Source organism: Cadophora gregata (assembly GCF_030347475.1).
Source record: "Cadophora gregata isolate MNR1 chromosome Unknown scaffold_9, whole genome shotgun sequence".
NCBI lineage: Eukaryota > Fungi > Ascomycota > Leotiomycetes > Helotiales > Ploettnerulaceae > Cadophora > Cadophora gregata.
The window spans coordinates 1970654-1985799 of NW_026695932.1; the positions used below are offsets into that span (position 1 = coordinate 1970654).

General features: G+C 47.6%; 8 protein-coding genes across 9 annotated transcripts; 6 read left to right on the forward strand and 2 right to left on the reverse strand.

The window, feature by feature from the left end:
- Positions 1-2035: 2035 nt before the first annotated feature.
- Positions 2036-4759, reverse strand: ONS95_014897 (uncharacterized protein). Of its 2 annotated transcripts, none has more exons than XM_058508582.1 (3): positions 4490-4759; positions 4052-4334; positions 2036-3929 (listed from the first exon to the last, which is right to left on the reverse strand). In XM_058508582.1, the coding sequence occupies exons 1-3, from the start codon at positions 4715-4717 to the stop codon at positions 3922-3924; spliced, it is 519 nt and encodes a 172-aa protein (XP_058356269.1). In that variant the 5' UTR covers positions 4718-4759; the 3' UTR covers positions 2036-3921. The 2 variants fall into 2 exon arrangements, with proteins under 2 accessions (XP_058356269.1, XP_058356268.1); XM_058508581.1 differs by having other exon boundaries at positions 3996-4334.
- A 96-nt stretch (positions 4760-4855) lies between these two features.
- SMD3 (small nuclear ribonucleoprotein Sm D3) lies at positions 4856-5733 on the forward strand. The gene is made up of 4 exons (XM_058508583.1): positions 4856-5002; positions 5094-5154; positions 5253-5382; positions 5466-5733. The coding sequence occupies exons 1-4, from the start codon at positions 4955-4957 to the stop codon at positions 5581-5583; spliced, it is 357 nt and encodes a 118-aa protein (XP_058356270.1). The 5' UTR covers positions 4856-4954; the 3' UTR covers positions 5584-5733.
- A 143-nt stretch (positions 5734-5876) lies between these two features.
- On the forward strand, positions 5877-6961 carry ONS95_014899 (uncharacterized protein; the record flags this gene model as incomplete). The annotated part of the gene is made up of 4 exons (XM_058508584.1): positions 5877-6000; positions 6061-6498; positions 6549-6836; positions 6882-6961. The coding sequence occupies 4 exons, from the start codon at positions 5877-5879 to the stop codon at positions 6959-6961; spliced, it is 930 nt and encodes a 309-aa protein (XP_058356271.1).
- A 317-nt stretch (positions 6962-7278) lies between these two features.
- On the forward strand, positions 7279-7742 carry ONS95_014900 (uncharacterized protein; the record flags this gene model as incomplete). The annotated part of the gene is made up of 2 exons (XM_058508585.1): positions 7279-7322; positions 7376-7742. The coding sequence occupies 2 exons, from the start codon at positions 7279-7281 to the stop codon at positions 7740-7742; spliced, it is 411 nt and encodes a 136-aa protein (XP_058356272.1).
- Positions 7743-8507: 765 nt separating this feature from the next.
- On the reverse strand, positions 8508-8828 carry ONS95_014901 (uncharacterized protein; the record flags this gene model as incomplete). Its single annotated transcript, XM_058508586.1, has 1 exon — positions 8508-8828. The coding sequence occupies one exon, from the start codon at positions 8826-8828 to the stop codon at positions 8508-8510; it is 321 nt and encodes a 106-aa protein (XP_058356273.1).
- Positions 8829-10716: 1888 nt separating this feature from the next.
- On the forward strand, positions 10717-11495 carry ONS95_014902 (uncharacterized protein; the record flags this gene model as incomplete). The annotated part of the gene is made up of 3 exons (XM_058508587.1): positions 10717-10963; positions 11023-11373; positions 11419-11495. The coding sequence occupies 3 exons, from the start codon at positions 10717-10719 to the stop codon at positions 11493-11495; spliced, it is 675 nt and encodes a 224-aa protein (XP_058356274.1).
- A 1745-nt stretch (positions 11496-13240) lies between these two features.
- On the forward strand, positions 13241-14168 carry ONS95_014903 (uncharacterized protein; the record flags this gene model as incomplete). Its single annotated transcript, XM_058508588.1, has 4 exons — positions 13241-13409; positions 13470-13720; positions 13769-13932; positions 13994-14168. 4 exons carry the CDS (start codon positions 13241-13243, stop codon positions 14166-14168), a joined length of 759 nt encoding a protein of 252 aa, XP_058356275.1.
- A 511-nt stretch (positions 14169-14679) lies between these two features.
- On the forward strand, positions 14680-15141 carry ONS95_014904 (uncharacterized protein; the record flags this gene model as incomplete). Its single annotated transcript, XM_058508589.1, has 1 exon — positions 14680-15141. The coding sequence occupies one exon, from the start codon at positions 14680-14682 to the stop codon at positions 15139-15141; it is 462 nt and encodes a 153-aa protein (XP_058356276.1).
- Positions 15142-15146: the final 5 nt, after the last annotated feature.

The following is a 15146-nucleotide window of genomic DNA, read 5'->3' on the forward strand; positions in this document are numbered from 1 at the left end:
TGGCCTGTATTTGTATTCCTTGGTCAAGGTCAAGGTCAAGGTCAAAGTCAAGGTCAAGGTGGAGGTGGCCAGGCCAGCCAGTCGAAGCGGCGAACACGCGATGTCCGGCGTCCGGCGTCCCCACTTCGCTCCCCAAGCCCAAGTTCAAGTTCAAACGCCAGACGGGTACCTGGGCTAGCGCCCCTCCCCTCCCTAAGCTGCGGTGCGGTTTCTGTGCCTGGCTAGCCAGTTTGGGCGTCATCTTGGTCTTGATTCGCTACCTAGCGAATGCGGTGTGCGGTGACTACCTTAGATGCGGGCGAGATAGGGGTAAGCGGCCGCTTCGTCTTTTCGCTGCGCTGCGCTGCTCCCCTCCCCTCCCTTTCCTTTTTTCCGCCCATCAGATCGGCGTGTTGACCCAGGACCTGGACACCTCCCATGAGTCCCATCCCATCACACCCCACCGAGCCCACCACGCCGCCAGCCCAGCCGACAAACACGTCGAAATCCAAAAGTCCTGTCGCGATCGAGACATCACATGTCACCGCTCCGTCAACTGCTACAATCTCACAACTAGCGCCAGAATCAACGAAGAAGATGCTGTCTTTCAAACGGGGAGAACAGAAGCAGCAACATCTCCGAACCATAGACATAATCCGAGAGCTGCTCAGCTGAGCTGTTAGCCTTATACGATGACGTTCGCGGAGCGTCGTTTGAGAACACTCCATTAACCATACGCCGTATCGCCCGATTCAGATCGCGGCATGGATTTGCCCCATCGACCCTCTCATGGAAACAGCCTCATGATTCCCGAGCAGGGCCTCCCAGCTTGTGCGCACAGATATCGCACACGTACAAATACTTCCCATTGTTTAGGCTTGAGATCGATCCTTATGCGCGGTCGACATAGACATACGGAGGTAGGGTATGTCTCCAACAGGATGTCTCGACTTGAAGAGTGGCGTTAAGGGTACCATCCCATTATGGGTACCTTGCCTGTTGGATGGAATAAACTCACCGTAAGACGCCCTCTTTCATGCAGCCTGGTCTTCATTTATCTGACCTTCATCCAAAGTCAGAGCTTGTACAGCTAGGCAATAACCTTGCAGTTCGGCTAGGTTTTTTGTAGGTTGGCAGGACTTCATGTCGCTTCCCGTCTCCATCCCGACCAGATGTTTGCTACTATCCTTACTTACTCACAGCACGCGGCTCACATCTCCCCAAAAGGAAAGAAAAGAAAAAGATACCCTAGAAAGACATTGTACCGTACCCCAACCCAAAAAATGCGTTAATTCCTCCGACGTCTTGACGCTCCCCAAGACTCCTCGTCCACGGTTCACGCAAGGCATAATCCACGCTCCGCGTTTGATCTCCATCGCAAAGTACAACCCTGCATTAATCCAACAACAAAAATACTACGCTGTCACGCCCTACATGCCGATTCCTCGCCTAACAAAATCCAGTAATATAGCATTCCCAAAGACCAACAATCACAAATATTCCTTTTAAGTTGGGTTGCACTCCCGAGTCATTCCAAAATTCGCATAATAACTGATACCGCCTTGCCTAGACCAGGCTGTAAGAATTCAACCTCCTCTGGACTTCGGGAGGGGCTAAGTGGCTGAGGATTCTTTGTCAATGCACGATTCGCGGACTCGGTAAGGGCTTTTTAATGCTTGTATATTAAGAGCTCCGAATATAGCTTGGATGATCAGATGGAGCCCCTCGCTTGATATTCTCCGAATGTGTGTGCGTGCTTGCGAGTTTCGTTTTTACCTTTAACTTTATGCCGCGAGGAGGGATGTGTGTTGAACGATTGTCAACGACTGACACTTGACACTTGACACTGGCGATCAGTTTGTATTTAGTTTTGTTGTGTTTTGGAGATGTGGGGTTGTGGAGTAAATGCGAAACTCAAGTGATGTTTTTGGATGAGGAAATCAGATCGTCGTTTTTTTGTTGATGCCTCGTCGTTTATGACTTGGAATCATAGGCAGAATTCTTGAGTACGTACTGCACCTCCATCTATGCCTCAGATTTGTCGGCTATATGGGTCTGTTCTCTTTCCCTGATGAGCTGGTTAAAGCTTTTCGTTCCTCAACATAAAGTGGGACCTAAATCAGTTGTTCCTAATCCGTGGCTTCACATTTTGCTACCGTTCAGTTGAATGCCTTCAAACCAGAAGTTTCCTGCAACTACAAGCTATATATTCATCGATAATTCTATCGTTCTTGTCTTTGACTGGTCCTTCGAATTCTCTGTACAAGTCATCTTGGCAATTGATGTCTGACAAAGTATCTGCATGCTCTGTCCAACGCTAGTTAAGGACTGGTGTTGTATCGATCTGGCATGCGTTTACAGATATGCTCTTTGGGGACGAGGAATTTGAAGAAGTATCATAGTAAAACTTTAAGTGAAGGGAAATATGAGACGTTTTGGCATGATGGTCAAAGACGATGAAAGTAGGTAGAGATAGCAAAACGACAGAGGGATCTGCCTATTTAAGCCAACTAGACTAGTCCCCAATGGTAGGTTAGAAGTAGTCATGATGCAGCATTGAAGGGAATGGGACGGAGAAAGCTCAAGATAGCACCATCTCTGGTATACTGTTAGCAACGTTGCAGAAACCAGCAGCAACGTAAGAGACTGGTCTGGAATTACAAGAAGCTTCCAAGACTAGACTACACGAATTGCTGGGATGACTACGCTCGAATGCGCGGAGGACCACGAGTTTGGCGAGGCGGAGATATCCCAGCTCTCTATATTGTAGAAGAGAGAATGTTATCGAGTCACCATATTGCAGTATCCTGGGAGTTTAAAGTCAGTCTTGCTTGACGTGGAGGATGAGAGATATGATTATGTGTATGCACGAAAGGCTGATGAGTCTTCAACATTAGAAGTTATCCTGGTGTTTTAAAAACGATTGCTCGATGAAGCACAATTCTCAACCCTAGAATCGCGAAATCGACACAGGAAACACATAAGACGCGGATGAGGGTGTATTGTCTTCTTCCTGCCGACAGACTTCGAAGCTGGAACCGCACCTGCTGAATATGACTACCCGAGCAACGCAACACTTCGACTGCTCTACAACATCATGCCCAAAACACAAGAAAATCACAGAACAACATGGTCCCAGGCTAGAGGAATACCAATGTTAGAGACTTGTTTCCTCACTAAAGTCTAAATTCTGTCGAGCGGGGACGGAAAAGGGAGACCCGCGCTTAATATATATCGCAATGCGTTCCGAAGGTCTAGAAAGAAACGCCAGGCATGGCGGGGTAGTTATATCCCTGCCTGCCACCCCTTTTCATAATATCAGAAGGGCAGTAAGTTAAAGAACCATCGAATTTCGAGCCGAGTGCTTGGAGTTACCACGCCTGGGTACTGGATATGGCAAGGCACATTAATAGACTGTGCTATATACAGGGTGGTGACGGGGAGTTTCACTATTCGGTACAGTACATTCTGCATGTGGCGGGATTTGAGAGGTGAGTTTTGGAGGGCGAATTTTTCTAGTTTGGTAAGAGGACTCGAGAGAAAATGAATAGGACACGATATGGTGGTGAAAAATTTCTGACATGCTCCTGGTGGTGCAACTTGATTGATATTGTTGCTTCAGTTTCAGGTCGAGGATGAAGGATGTTCGTCCACCAACCCAGGACATGTACAACTTCAGAACCCTCGACTGATAGATCCAAAACTGATCTGTATGTTCGGATAAATATGCCCCTGGTCTGTGGTGGCTAGCCTATGCCAGATATTCATTCTGAACGGGAAAAAGCATGCATGTAGCTTTCTGAAAATGCTTAGCCGGTGAATCAAGGTTGTCAGATGTTGGGTTCGCTCCGACGTCCATCTCTCTATCGCTCGAACGGACTTGAAGGGTCTGGGGCTTCATATCCACGTCTGATAAGAAAATTGCCCAATCGCTGCTCTATTCTAGCAAACTAAGGGGCAATGTTAGCGAAGGTAGGCGTACAAGTCAAGTAATCGTAAGTGAAATAAAGGCTCACAACGCTCGTCTCCTCTCTCGGCACTACCCCATCTTTAATGAAAACGGCATAGCTACCCATCAGATTCGCCAACATAACATCCGTCGTCAGCCTGTCACCAACAACTGCTATCTGGTCCGGTCTCGTGACTCCTGTCTCGGGATGCTGCCGGAAGTACTCCATGATCTCGGGACCACAGCCAGGCTTCTTCGTACTATGAGGTAAGACCGTCACACCTGTTGCTCGAGTGACTGAGTTGGCGAGGTTGCCTTTTGGGTCGATGGATGTAGCACCTGAGGTGTTGGACACGATTAGAAGGCGTCGGCCTGGGTAAGCTTCGCGGAGACGCTTGAAATTGTCCTGATTTGCGTTAGAACGTCGGTTCATAATTTACCACGAATGGTTGAGATAGAGGTGGATCGATTTACTTCTGGAAGCTAAGGGGCAAAAGAATTGGAGAGTGAAAGTTTCCAAACTAACTCGAAGACAGGCAGAAAGCGGTCATCGAAACTCACTTCATAAGGCTCATAGACAGTGTTAGAATGTGGAACAGCAAAACAATTATCCTTGTCCAGAATTACAGCTCTGATATCGACATTTTTGTACTTTCCAAAGGCAGAGTTCAACGGAACAGGTAACTGATTAAACGTTGAAACAGTGGCATGAGGAAGACATAGAGAAGGCTTTGTGATGAGCCGAAAGAGATTCAACGTAGCCGAGACATTGAAAGCGTTCATATCCATGAGCTTCGTGGTAACATTACCTTTTATTAAGTTGAGATGAGAAGGCTGCAAGTAAACGTTGAGATAACCTTCAAAATGACGCTAGTGAGACGAGAGCTTCAAATCGCTAGCGTCAATATTTTGAGATTGCAAGCAACGGCAACCTCAGATCTCAAACTCGACAGCCACCCCACTCCGCAGCCATTCGTCGCAATCAAGAGAGGTAGCTACGGGATCGCAGATACATAATCAACGACAATGACGAGCACAATCGGTATTCCAATCAAGCTGCTGAACGAGGCGCAGGTTCGTTGCCTTTTCTCCACCCCGCCGTCTTCTACCCCACGCAGTTTCCAGTTGGCTTCGCAGATGGGCAGGCTAATGTTTACGCCCTTAGGGACATGTCGTTACTTTAGAGATCACGTCGGGCCAGGTCTACCGTGGCAAGCTCCTTGAAGGTTCGTCTTTTCGCATCTCGAACTCAAGCCCCTTCCCCACCCGCCCCCCGAATCGAGGACTGTAGAATGCGGAGTGGACCGGTGCTGATAGCTTATAGCGGAGGACAACATGAATGTGCAACTGAAGGATATTACGGTTACTGCGCGCGACGGCCGTGTCAGTCATCTGGATCAGGTCTACATCCGCGGATCACATGTGCGCTTCTTCATTGTGCCAGACATGCTTAGGTTCGTGGCTATTCCTACAAAAAATCACAGATAATCATACTCTACGGATATCTGTGATCTATATGCTAACTTGCCGCCTGCAGAAATGCTCCTATGTTCAGAAGTAGAGGCGTGAAGGGCAGAGGTGTCGGACTGGCTCGAGGAAGAGCCACGGTCAGCAGGGCAAGAGCAAGTGGACGTGGAGCACCGAGAGCAGGTTGAAGAATGGGTCATGAATTGGGGGTATAAATGAAGGCTTGGGTCAATTTGATACGGCGTTTAGAGGAAAAGCCAGGCACGTTTGCTTGGTCCATTGGCTACACACCATGAGCAGTCGTATGCCACAATATCAATGCAAAATCTTTTACAAGACCATAATCTACTCTAACTCTAGTTGACCTCACTTCTAAATGCAATTCTGGCATATCTAGTAGCAAATGGTGATTACAAACAGCTCCCTGGATGCTTTTTTAGGGATTGACATTCAATCACGTGGATATCTCTAATTTTACTAAATGGCATCAATGAATCGTCGGGTTTCATTCTCAACAACCAACACATCAAACATGGAAATCTCACATCCCCGCCGTATACTTGCTGTCAGTCGGCCAGATTCTGGGCTACTAGATCTAGTTCAAGGTAGGGCATCAACGATCAGCATGTCATGAAGATGGTCTGACTCGTTGATTTATGACGCAGGTTTGACAGGCTCAGCACCAACCCTGACAACAGACACCGTAGCAGGAGCAACGCACAACTGGCCCATCACAACGGGCTACTACACCGCAACTATTCCCATCTGGCTAGACGAGATATCCGATGCTTCTGTCTGGTCAGCTGATTTCCTGGCGCCAGAGGCGAGGGAAGTGCTCACCGTGCTGGGCGCCTTTGTTGTTTGTTTTCGGAAGCCAATCAATGAGGAAGGTTTGAGGGAAGTGAAGAATTTGATGGAGGGTGTTGCGGAGGTTGTTAAGGAAGGTTGTGGCTTGATGTGGGATGGAGTTTGCTTGGCTGTCGGGATGCCGCAGTCTACAACGCCGTATTTGGAGAAGAGCTTTGACGAGTGGGAGGAGTTGTGTCAGGAGTATGGGTTCGAGTTCGTGGATTTCGAGAGTAAGGGAAGAAATCAGTACTCAGGTACTTCAACCCCAAAGTCTATTTTGAATGTCAAAGTGCTGATCTCTCAGAACCGATGGGCATGGAGCGGTTGAAGGAAGCCTTAGAGGCTAACGATTGGGAAGGCAATGATGAGCTTGGCGAAATTATTGACCTTGATGGTCTTGAGGATGGTAGTGACGATGCGGGAAGTGTTGGGTTCGGTCTTGATGCTGCGGACAAAGCGGAGATGGAAAAAGAGATGCGTGGAATGAAGCAGGCTATCTATGGAAGCGGTAATGATGGTGAGGAGGAAGAGCCTAACGACAAAGATGTTGAGGACTTGCAAGCTCTCATGCTGAAGATGCAGGCCGTAAGAGGTGAGTCACCTCTTCCTTTCCAAGCATTCAAGCTAAAAGATACAGATCTCGGAGCAGATATGCCTGAAGTAGAGAGGAAGAAATTTGCGGCAAAGGCTGTCAGAGATATCATGAAGAAGTTATAGAATTTTGTCCCTACAATCTCGCCGTTTCAAGAGGTTCCCATGAAGGCGACATATTTTTCAAGCTATGATCCAATAGGATTTTGGAATACCACCAGATGCGGAAGTTGGATTACGTATCGATTCCGTGAATCACCACAACCATGAAGTTTGTATTCTTAGATCCGATAATCTGCTATCATGATTCGTTATGAGAGTTTCACAAGAAACGGTTGAGGGTCTGACAAATTGGACGGCTAAGTTTGGTCTCAGGGTACAATACTATCAGTACACAGCTCAACGGCAATATATGAACAACGTCGAGTTCCAGAAGACTTGCTATGGGAAAGACTCTTCATATCCGTGACTTTCACTACAAGTTTCGGTAAGCAACCCATATGACGAATGACTACCCAGTTGAAAGTTAACATCTTTCAGAAAACGCCTCACGAGTTGCTGGTTCCACATGGCTAGACTGAACCCTACCATCCTCGCCCTCCTACTTGCATCTGCCCTCTCAACTGGCTCCCCAACTACCTTCTCTGCAGCCAAGTACACCAAAACTCGGCCACAAATCCAACACTGCTTCTGCCGAACCACTCATTACGGTCTCTTTTGCGGCTCCCGAACGGAAGATGCAGCTGGAGCATCAGGCGTGCCAGCCATGCTCAGCGGTCACTGCGTACCGAACTATGTGTATCGATGTAACGGCAGTGCTGTCAGTCCTGCAAAGATTCAGGTGTATTGTGGATTGTGCAAGAGGAGTGTTGATGGAGCTTTTGGTACCGACAGGTGTTATGAGTAGGGAGTGGATGCTATTGGTATGATGCGGTGTGAAGCTGATTTTCTGAAGATGGTAGTGGTCTCCAGTCTCTGACTCCTCATTGAATATTTAGGCATGGCTTCAGGCTATCTGATGTTCAATTGATTCACGTTGAAGTCATTTGACCATTCACGTACCATGTTCCATACGAATTGAATGAGGCTTCCAAGAAGGCTGCGTCGTTCTCGTCTAGACACGTTCTTAGCAGCTTTAACAGGCATAGCAGTTTTTAAACCTGATTTTCTATCTTTCCACCACTTCCACACGTGCCATCGACAAGTGGAAAAGGAGTCAAAGGGGCTGTTGATTTTGCAGACGAACCGAAGGATTATGTGCGGTAGTAAGATTCTTACATGTGCCTACGGGTTTGCGTGACACCAGAGGGTCAGCGAGTAACGCAGCTCAGCGGGAATCGGTCGTACCTCTGTGAACGTCGTGACTATCGAGTGGAAAGGTGCGACATTGAATGCAATAGTCTGGTATTTTCGAGCTACTAGATTTATGATTCGGTACAAGAAAATATTCACAATTGCAAATGCTTGATCAACAGAACAAGAAGTTAAAAAGGAAAAATGTCATGGAATTTGCATAAGGTGCCTTCACAAAGATATGTCCTCTCCTCTAGTAAGAGTTCTTACATGATCATGCTGTCCAATCCACCAAACTGCCAGCAAACCTAAAGTGTGCGCCGTACGCCCATAGCTCATTATATCTGTTATTCATAACATCGTGAACCCGTGTTTCGTTTCAGTATCTCGAATTCGCCTTTCTAGCATGTCGAGGTCTATCATCGTATTCGTAACCGTCATGCCGTGGTCTCTCGAACTCGTGCTCATGCTGATGCCGCCTCTCGCTTCGACCTCCATGTCTAGCACTTTCGTTGCTCGAACTTCCACTGTTTGTCCGACTGTTCTTCGAACGAGAAAACCCGTGCGCATGTCGCTTACGGTAAGACCTCTCCCAATCTTCTTGCTTGCCATACGTCACTCCCTTTGGCCATAGATGATGGGCGCAGAAGAAGACTCCTAGGATCTCGACGATGTGCAGAACTGTTTTGGAACCGACCATATTTGATGAAGTGATATGGGTTTTGGATGAAGAGTCTGAATGCGTGTCTGAATTTTGCTTGTTATGAGAAGATTGATAGATAGGACTGGGCTGAAGTGGGGTAATTATATGTCGTTGGGTCATTCGGAACATGTGCTGATGGTGTAGTGAGGCTGGCAGCCTTGTGACGAAGTTACTCGAATTTTGAGGGGCAAACTTGCTGTCTGAAAGAACGTAAAGGCATCCGAGTTTCACTTGACAGGGGAGAGATTCTGATCATATATACATATAGAGTGGGCTGCGGCTCATTTCTTCACTAGTTGAAGATGGTGTCGAGCAAGGGCTGCGCCTGCCCATCAGGCATAATATCCTCGCTTGATTGGGCTCACGCCCCCCAGATTGATGTTTGCGGCAGATGCTGCACGCAAGCAATCGGGCATGGGACGGAAACGGGAATCAAGTCAAGATAAACATTGAGCGGTCTGCCCTACTGAGGGCGGTGGATCTCATTCGCTTTGTGAAAGCGTGAGGCTAGGATCATGGGTCTACACCGCCACAAAAAGTATGAGGAGGGTTGGAACAACAAAGGAAACAGTTAATACTGGGAACATCGATGTAAAACCACGCAAATCCTACAATCGATCTATGCTACTAGCATCGAGAATTTTGAGAGAAAACATGTGCTTGCAAAAGTTCGATCTACACCGTTGGGAACAAATGGGTATGATTATGTTGATCGGTGGGAAATTTCGAGATCGTCTTACCTGAGACTCGCGAAGTGGTTGTTTGATGGTGCTGGGAGGCAGCCGAGCTTGTGCAGTGCCATGTTGCAGCTGCTCTCAACTCGGTCGGATATAATGCCATTGTTTGCCAGTTCGATAGCGCCAGATGTACAGATCCGGAATCATGAGCACCCTTGCTTTCTCATGGCCGTAGCCTTGAGAAGACGTCCATAATTTCGCCCAGTTCACCACTTCGTCTGAAGGGACTATCCAACACATGTCTCCTGTTTCCCCCGGAACTGACTAGCTGAAGCTCGAGCAGACCATTCTTGGCCGCGATATAAGAGCAAGCCTACCATGGTGCTGATACTGAAATGTGATATGAAGCTGAAAGACCCTCAGGGCGAGCATCTTGGATGCATATTTGTGAAACCAACAGCAAAGATGGGCATCCGAGCAAGGAAGCAGGAGCTGGATCTGGACAGCTTCATAACTGCGACATGACTGAGGATAATACCCGAAGAAATAACTCAGCTTTGTCTATGAAGCTAGATATTTGGACAGTACCCTACTCGATTTCGAAATCTGCAGGATCATGGAATGGAATGATTGCTTGTCATCAGAATTTCCGAGGCCGGAAAATAGCATAGCGCACTTGCTGTGACATGGATGGAGACGGAAGCGATGCAACAGGTAAGGTAAGGTACCTATAGTAGGTGCAATAAATAGGCACGAGATCGAAAGCAAAGAGTGTCGGATCAAGCAGGAGCTAAACTGAGAGGGTGAGCTTCAGGAGCCTTGCCTGAGAAAATTCAGTTCTATCCGCAGATCGTCAACTCAAGAACGAGATATTCTCGTTTGACCACATGATATAACGCTATCGTAGAAGTTTGGGAGGAAAACTTTCGGGTGATGAAATACGACAGATGACAGATTCGCAAGTATTGCCTGTGCTGTTTGCTGTTGATGTTGCTGATGAACGCTCGAGGCACTACGAGTACAAGTAGAGGCTGCCCGGAGCCGTAGCCTCGGTACAAAACTTAACCTTGCTGTTGCCAAAGCTCTCAGCGCCAAGCTTGAATTTATTGGGCCTCCTACCTCAACACAATTAAACTGCACTTCTTTCTTCAATTGACGCAACTCCACGCAACTTACGGAAAATCAACAATATCCAGCTAATTCCGAAGATGGCTCCCAAAGAAGACGCCAGAGCAGCGCGAAAGCTAGGCACCAAACCTCTGCAGTCCAGCTCACCTAAAACGCAATACCTCATCCTCTACAATTTCGTGAACGCTGTGCTCTGGCTTACCGTACTCGGGCGTGTCCTTCTTCTCGTGCCACTCGTTGGATTTGGAAGAGTGTATCCGGGCGTGGGAAGATTTTGCAAATGGACACAGACGCTGGCATTATTGGAGGTGGTTCATGCTGCCGTCGGTGAGCTCCCCAGCTATCATCATTCTTTTTCAACAGTGAGCTAAGACTGGATGTTGCAGGTCTCGTCAGAGCTCCTATTGGTACAACTGCCATGCAAGTTGCTAGCCGTATTCTCCTCGTCTGGGGCGTTGTCGATACATTCCCGTTCCTGGCCAAAAGCGCTGGGTATTCCAGCATGTTGGTTGCGTGGAGCGTCACGGAGGTGGTGCGATACTCTTACTTTGTCTTCACACTGAGCGGATACTCCCCAGGCTTCATCTCATGGTTGAGATACAACTTATTCTACGTTTTGTACCCGATGGGTATCAGCAGTGAATGCTGGCTGATATACAAGGCTATTGAGCCTGCGAAGGAGATTCGCCAGGAGCTTGCGTGGCTGCTGCAGCTGATTCTCTTCGTCTATGTTCCAGGTAATTTACTAGTGCTGTTGAGAGGGCTCCACTGATGGTCGATAGGATCGTATATATTGTTCACACATATGATGGCTCAGAGACGCAAGGTAATGAAGGGAAAGCAACAGAAGGCGGAATAATTTGAAGATGCTTGAGGTGTGGCTTAGACCTGGGATAGTGGAACATTCGGAATGCTGTTGCAAAACTGTTAGGTTACCCCCTTTTCCAGCCGTCGAAGCGGCTCTTAAGATTTGCAAAACGAGAGCTTGGATTCCGAAAGTCCAGTGCCCACGGTGTTTCATAGGCCGTATGGAAACCCATGATATCTCTCTAACCACACTCGCACAGCTGGATACTGGCTTCAGATATGTGTTCTGCGATAGTCCTAAGCAAGCTAGCAGCAAGCTACTCAGAGTAACCTCGCAGCTATCAGCATTGACTGCCCATTGCCTTCTCCAGTCCAGGGGCCAGTCGCTGCATTACTAGGTATTTCGGTAGAAGGGACCATTGCTGGCATCCGAGAAATCGTCGGTGGGCAGGTGTCATTCCCACCCTTGTGGAGGTAATTTTGATTTGAATGCCCGCTCAACGTATATGGAGCCGAGTAACGTGGGTTGGAACAACGTTATGGTTCACTTACGGCAAATACATGATCCTTCCCATTTTTCTACGTTGCCTTCGAGCCGAATACTCAACCAGAAAATATTCGGCTCAACTATGAAGAAGCAGCCGTGATCCATCGCTCCCACAATTCCCCTAGTAAACTACTGCAGGGACTTCTCAGTCCTTCGCACATGCTTCGTAATAATACGGCGGGGCTATCGTCTGTTTCTTGTATGTTTTCATAGCTTCGGATTGGCGTGACGGTGGTTCTTGGGACCGAGCTGTTCGGCTAGACCGGCACCTGCATTCCTACTACTCCCTGCTGAATAGCTCTACGTCTGAGAGGAGAACAGAAGACTGGCAAAATAAGTAGCACAAGTCATGGAAAGCCCATAGCAGAAAATGTCACGCGCCACAGTGGATGTATCGTTATCGTGTCGCTACCAGACTGGAAAGTATAAGATCGCCAAGGTTATAAGATCCCGTCTAGGCCGGCTTGTCGCCAAGGTAGATCCTAGATATATCTTCATTTCAATATGTTAGCAAAACATACGTCATATCGGCAATCCAATCAAATTGCTAGGCGAGGCTGTACAATACTCATTTTCATACCAACTGAAACGTCTTCGAAAGCATGGAAGAATGCAAATCCCATGCTCATCAGCATCGGCGATCCATCTCATCCGGAAGTCGGGCTTTGGCCGGTTCGTGAGATGTAGAAGTCCAGCTAAGACTTACTAATTGCAGTCAGCTCTTTCAAGCAATTGAAGATCGCCGCCACTCCCGCTCCTGGACAGCCGGCTTAGCCACCGGTTCGTCAAGGGATATATCTCCGTGGCCACCTGCGTTACACACAACAAGCAATATGACGTCCAGCCTGCGAGGCTGATGGACGTCTAAGCAGATCGTTATTATCTCAGTAATGCTGCTCCGTAACGAGCCGGGATGGCGGCATCTGATACGGTATGATCAGGCTGCTCTTTCCCTTTGACACACAGGACTAGGGAAAGTTAAGCAACACCTGTGTTAGTGTCAGGCTCGGTCATCAGATTGCTTTTATTCTGATGTTTCGCCCAAAACACGCGATTGTATTTAACTTTGCTGTCTTCCATGTCCTTCAATCATTTCGTAACGTTGCCTGCCGCTTGAATAGCCCCTCTGCCGTTGCATCTATTTACACCACCAATACCGTACTTTGAAGTGCCCATTCCATTGATTCACTTTCCACTAATCTCACCTGGGGCTTGATACCAATACAACCAACGCAAAGTTCGAAATCAGCATGGCTGTGATCTGGGGTTTGGATTTGAAGGAGATGCAGTGGGGTAAATTCAAGGGCTCCTACATGTTCAACAAAGTCTACCACCTGCGAAGAGCGAAAATGATCGTCTACCAAATCGCCATGATTCTTTGCGTATGCTCAGAATCAGTAGGGACAGCGGCATTGTCGGGTATGTTAAGACGGCTATTGAAGATTAAGCCGTACATTTGCTAACTGGTTCCTACTTCAGATTATGTTGATCAACAAGATGGCATCTCAACTCGTAGTGGCGGTCGAGCGATGGTTCACAATAATGACATTATTGGTATCTTTAGTTACAACATCTTTGTTGGCATCGCGGTAGCTACGATTTTCGGCTCAGGATTCTTCTTCGACCTCTTTTGGCCCGAACGACGTGAAAGTCCCTCCGTCAAATTGGCATGGAAAATCTGTTCTGTGGTGGTGACATTCATGGCTTTAGCCGATGCCTTAGCATTGACAGTGAGTAAGAGTCTAAGATATAGAGTGACCAGTGCTTATTGATTCCAGGTCATCATTGCAACCCACAGCGCTCATATCTCAGGTGTATCACCTGAAGAAGCTGCATACTGGTTCCGCTCCAACCCAAAGCCGAACAGAGTGTATCGACACTACTCGTATAATATTGGATCTGTAGTCCTCTTGTGGCCGGGAGTTATTGCATCATTTGTAAGGTAAGTCGTAAATAGCAGAACTGCGTACAAGGTATGATATTCAGTATACTAACCCATTCAGTACTTATATAATGTGGAAATCACTTCAACACAACGATATACACGGACCCAAAGCAGCTGCCTACAGAACAAAAAAGCCGACGGGTGAAAAGGCTTGGATCGATGGCCCACAAAAAGCTCCAAGCCCAGTAAACAATGGCGCGACAGATGCTACTCCAGCACCAGATTCTTCATAACCTTCGAACACCCAACCATACCCTGGCACATAAGTATTGTTGCAAGGCGTTTAAGGAGTTTCTTGACTTGATCAAGAAACATTATTAAGCGTTTAGGAGCGAAGACAGGACTGTACAATACCCATTGTCTAGTTTGTATTGGCTATTTTCACGATACCCAGATTGCAAATGCGAATATCTCACAACTCTAAAACTCTCCAACCACAAGGGCATCTTTCCCAATCAAGCGTAAGGATTTTAGAAGGCTATTATGATATGTACGTCAGCGCTAACTGGCCACCCCTCCCTAAGTTCCCCGCTTCAGTGCATGATACTTCGCCGGTGACTCGACCGTTCACCTGTAGACTTTCCTATGCCGAAGAGCTTCAGCAAATGCTAATATGCTATGCCGAGAAACAAATATAACTGACAGCCGCTCCGAGTTTGATGGGAAGAATAATCATTCATTTCTAAAACATCAGGTTACCTTTCGGTTAATAACCAAAATCTCCATACCTACTCCCCATTCACCATGCCTCCCTCAACCAAAACCTACAAAATCACTCCCGCACCACCCTCCTCCATCCCAACCCTCGCGCACATATCCCATGCAGCATTCAAAACCGATACCCACACCCAACTAAAAGAACTCTGCAAACCTAGCCCCAAACCTCAGTCCGGAACCAGTAGCCATGCCGCATCCATGGCCTCAGCCCTCTCATCCTGGAAATCCAGTTCAAAAGGAAAAATCGTCGTCTTGCAAGCCGTACAAGAAGAGAGTGGAGAGATTGTAGGCTGGGCTGCATGGGCGGGTAAAGGTGTTGACCTTGTTGGGAAGGTGAGGATGCGAATGAGAATCGAGAAGACACGGATGAGAATCGGAAGGCAGAGAGTGAAGTCGAGGGCGAGGGAGAGCATGTCGAAGAAGAAACCGAGGTGGCAAAGCCCTCACCCCAAATCCTCGCCCTCGAAACCCTCACAGATAACACCATGAGCTTC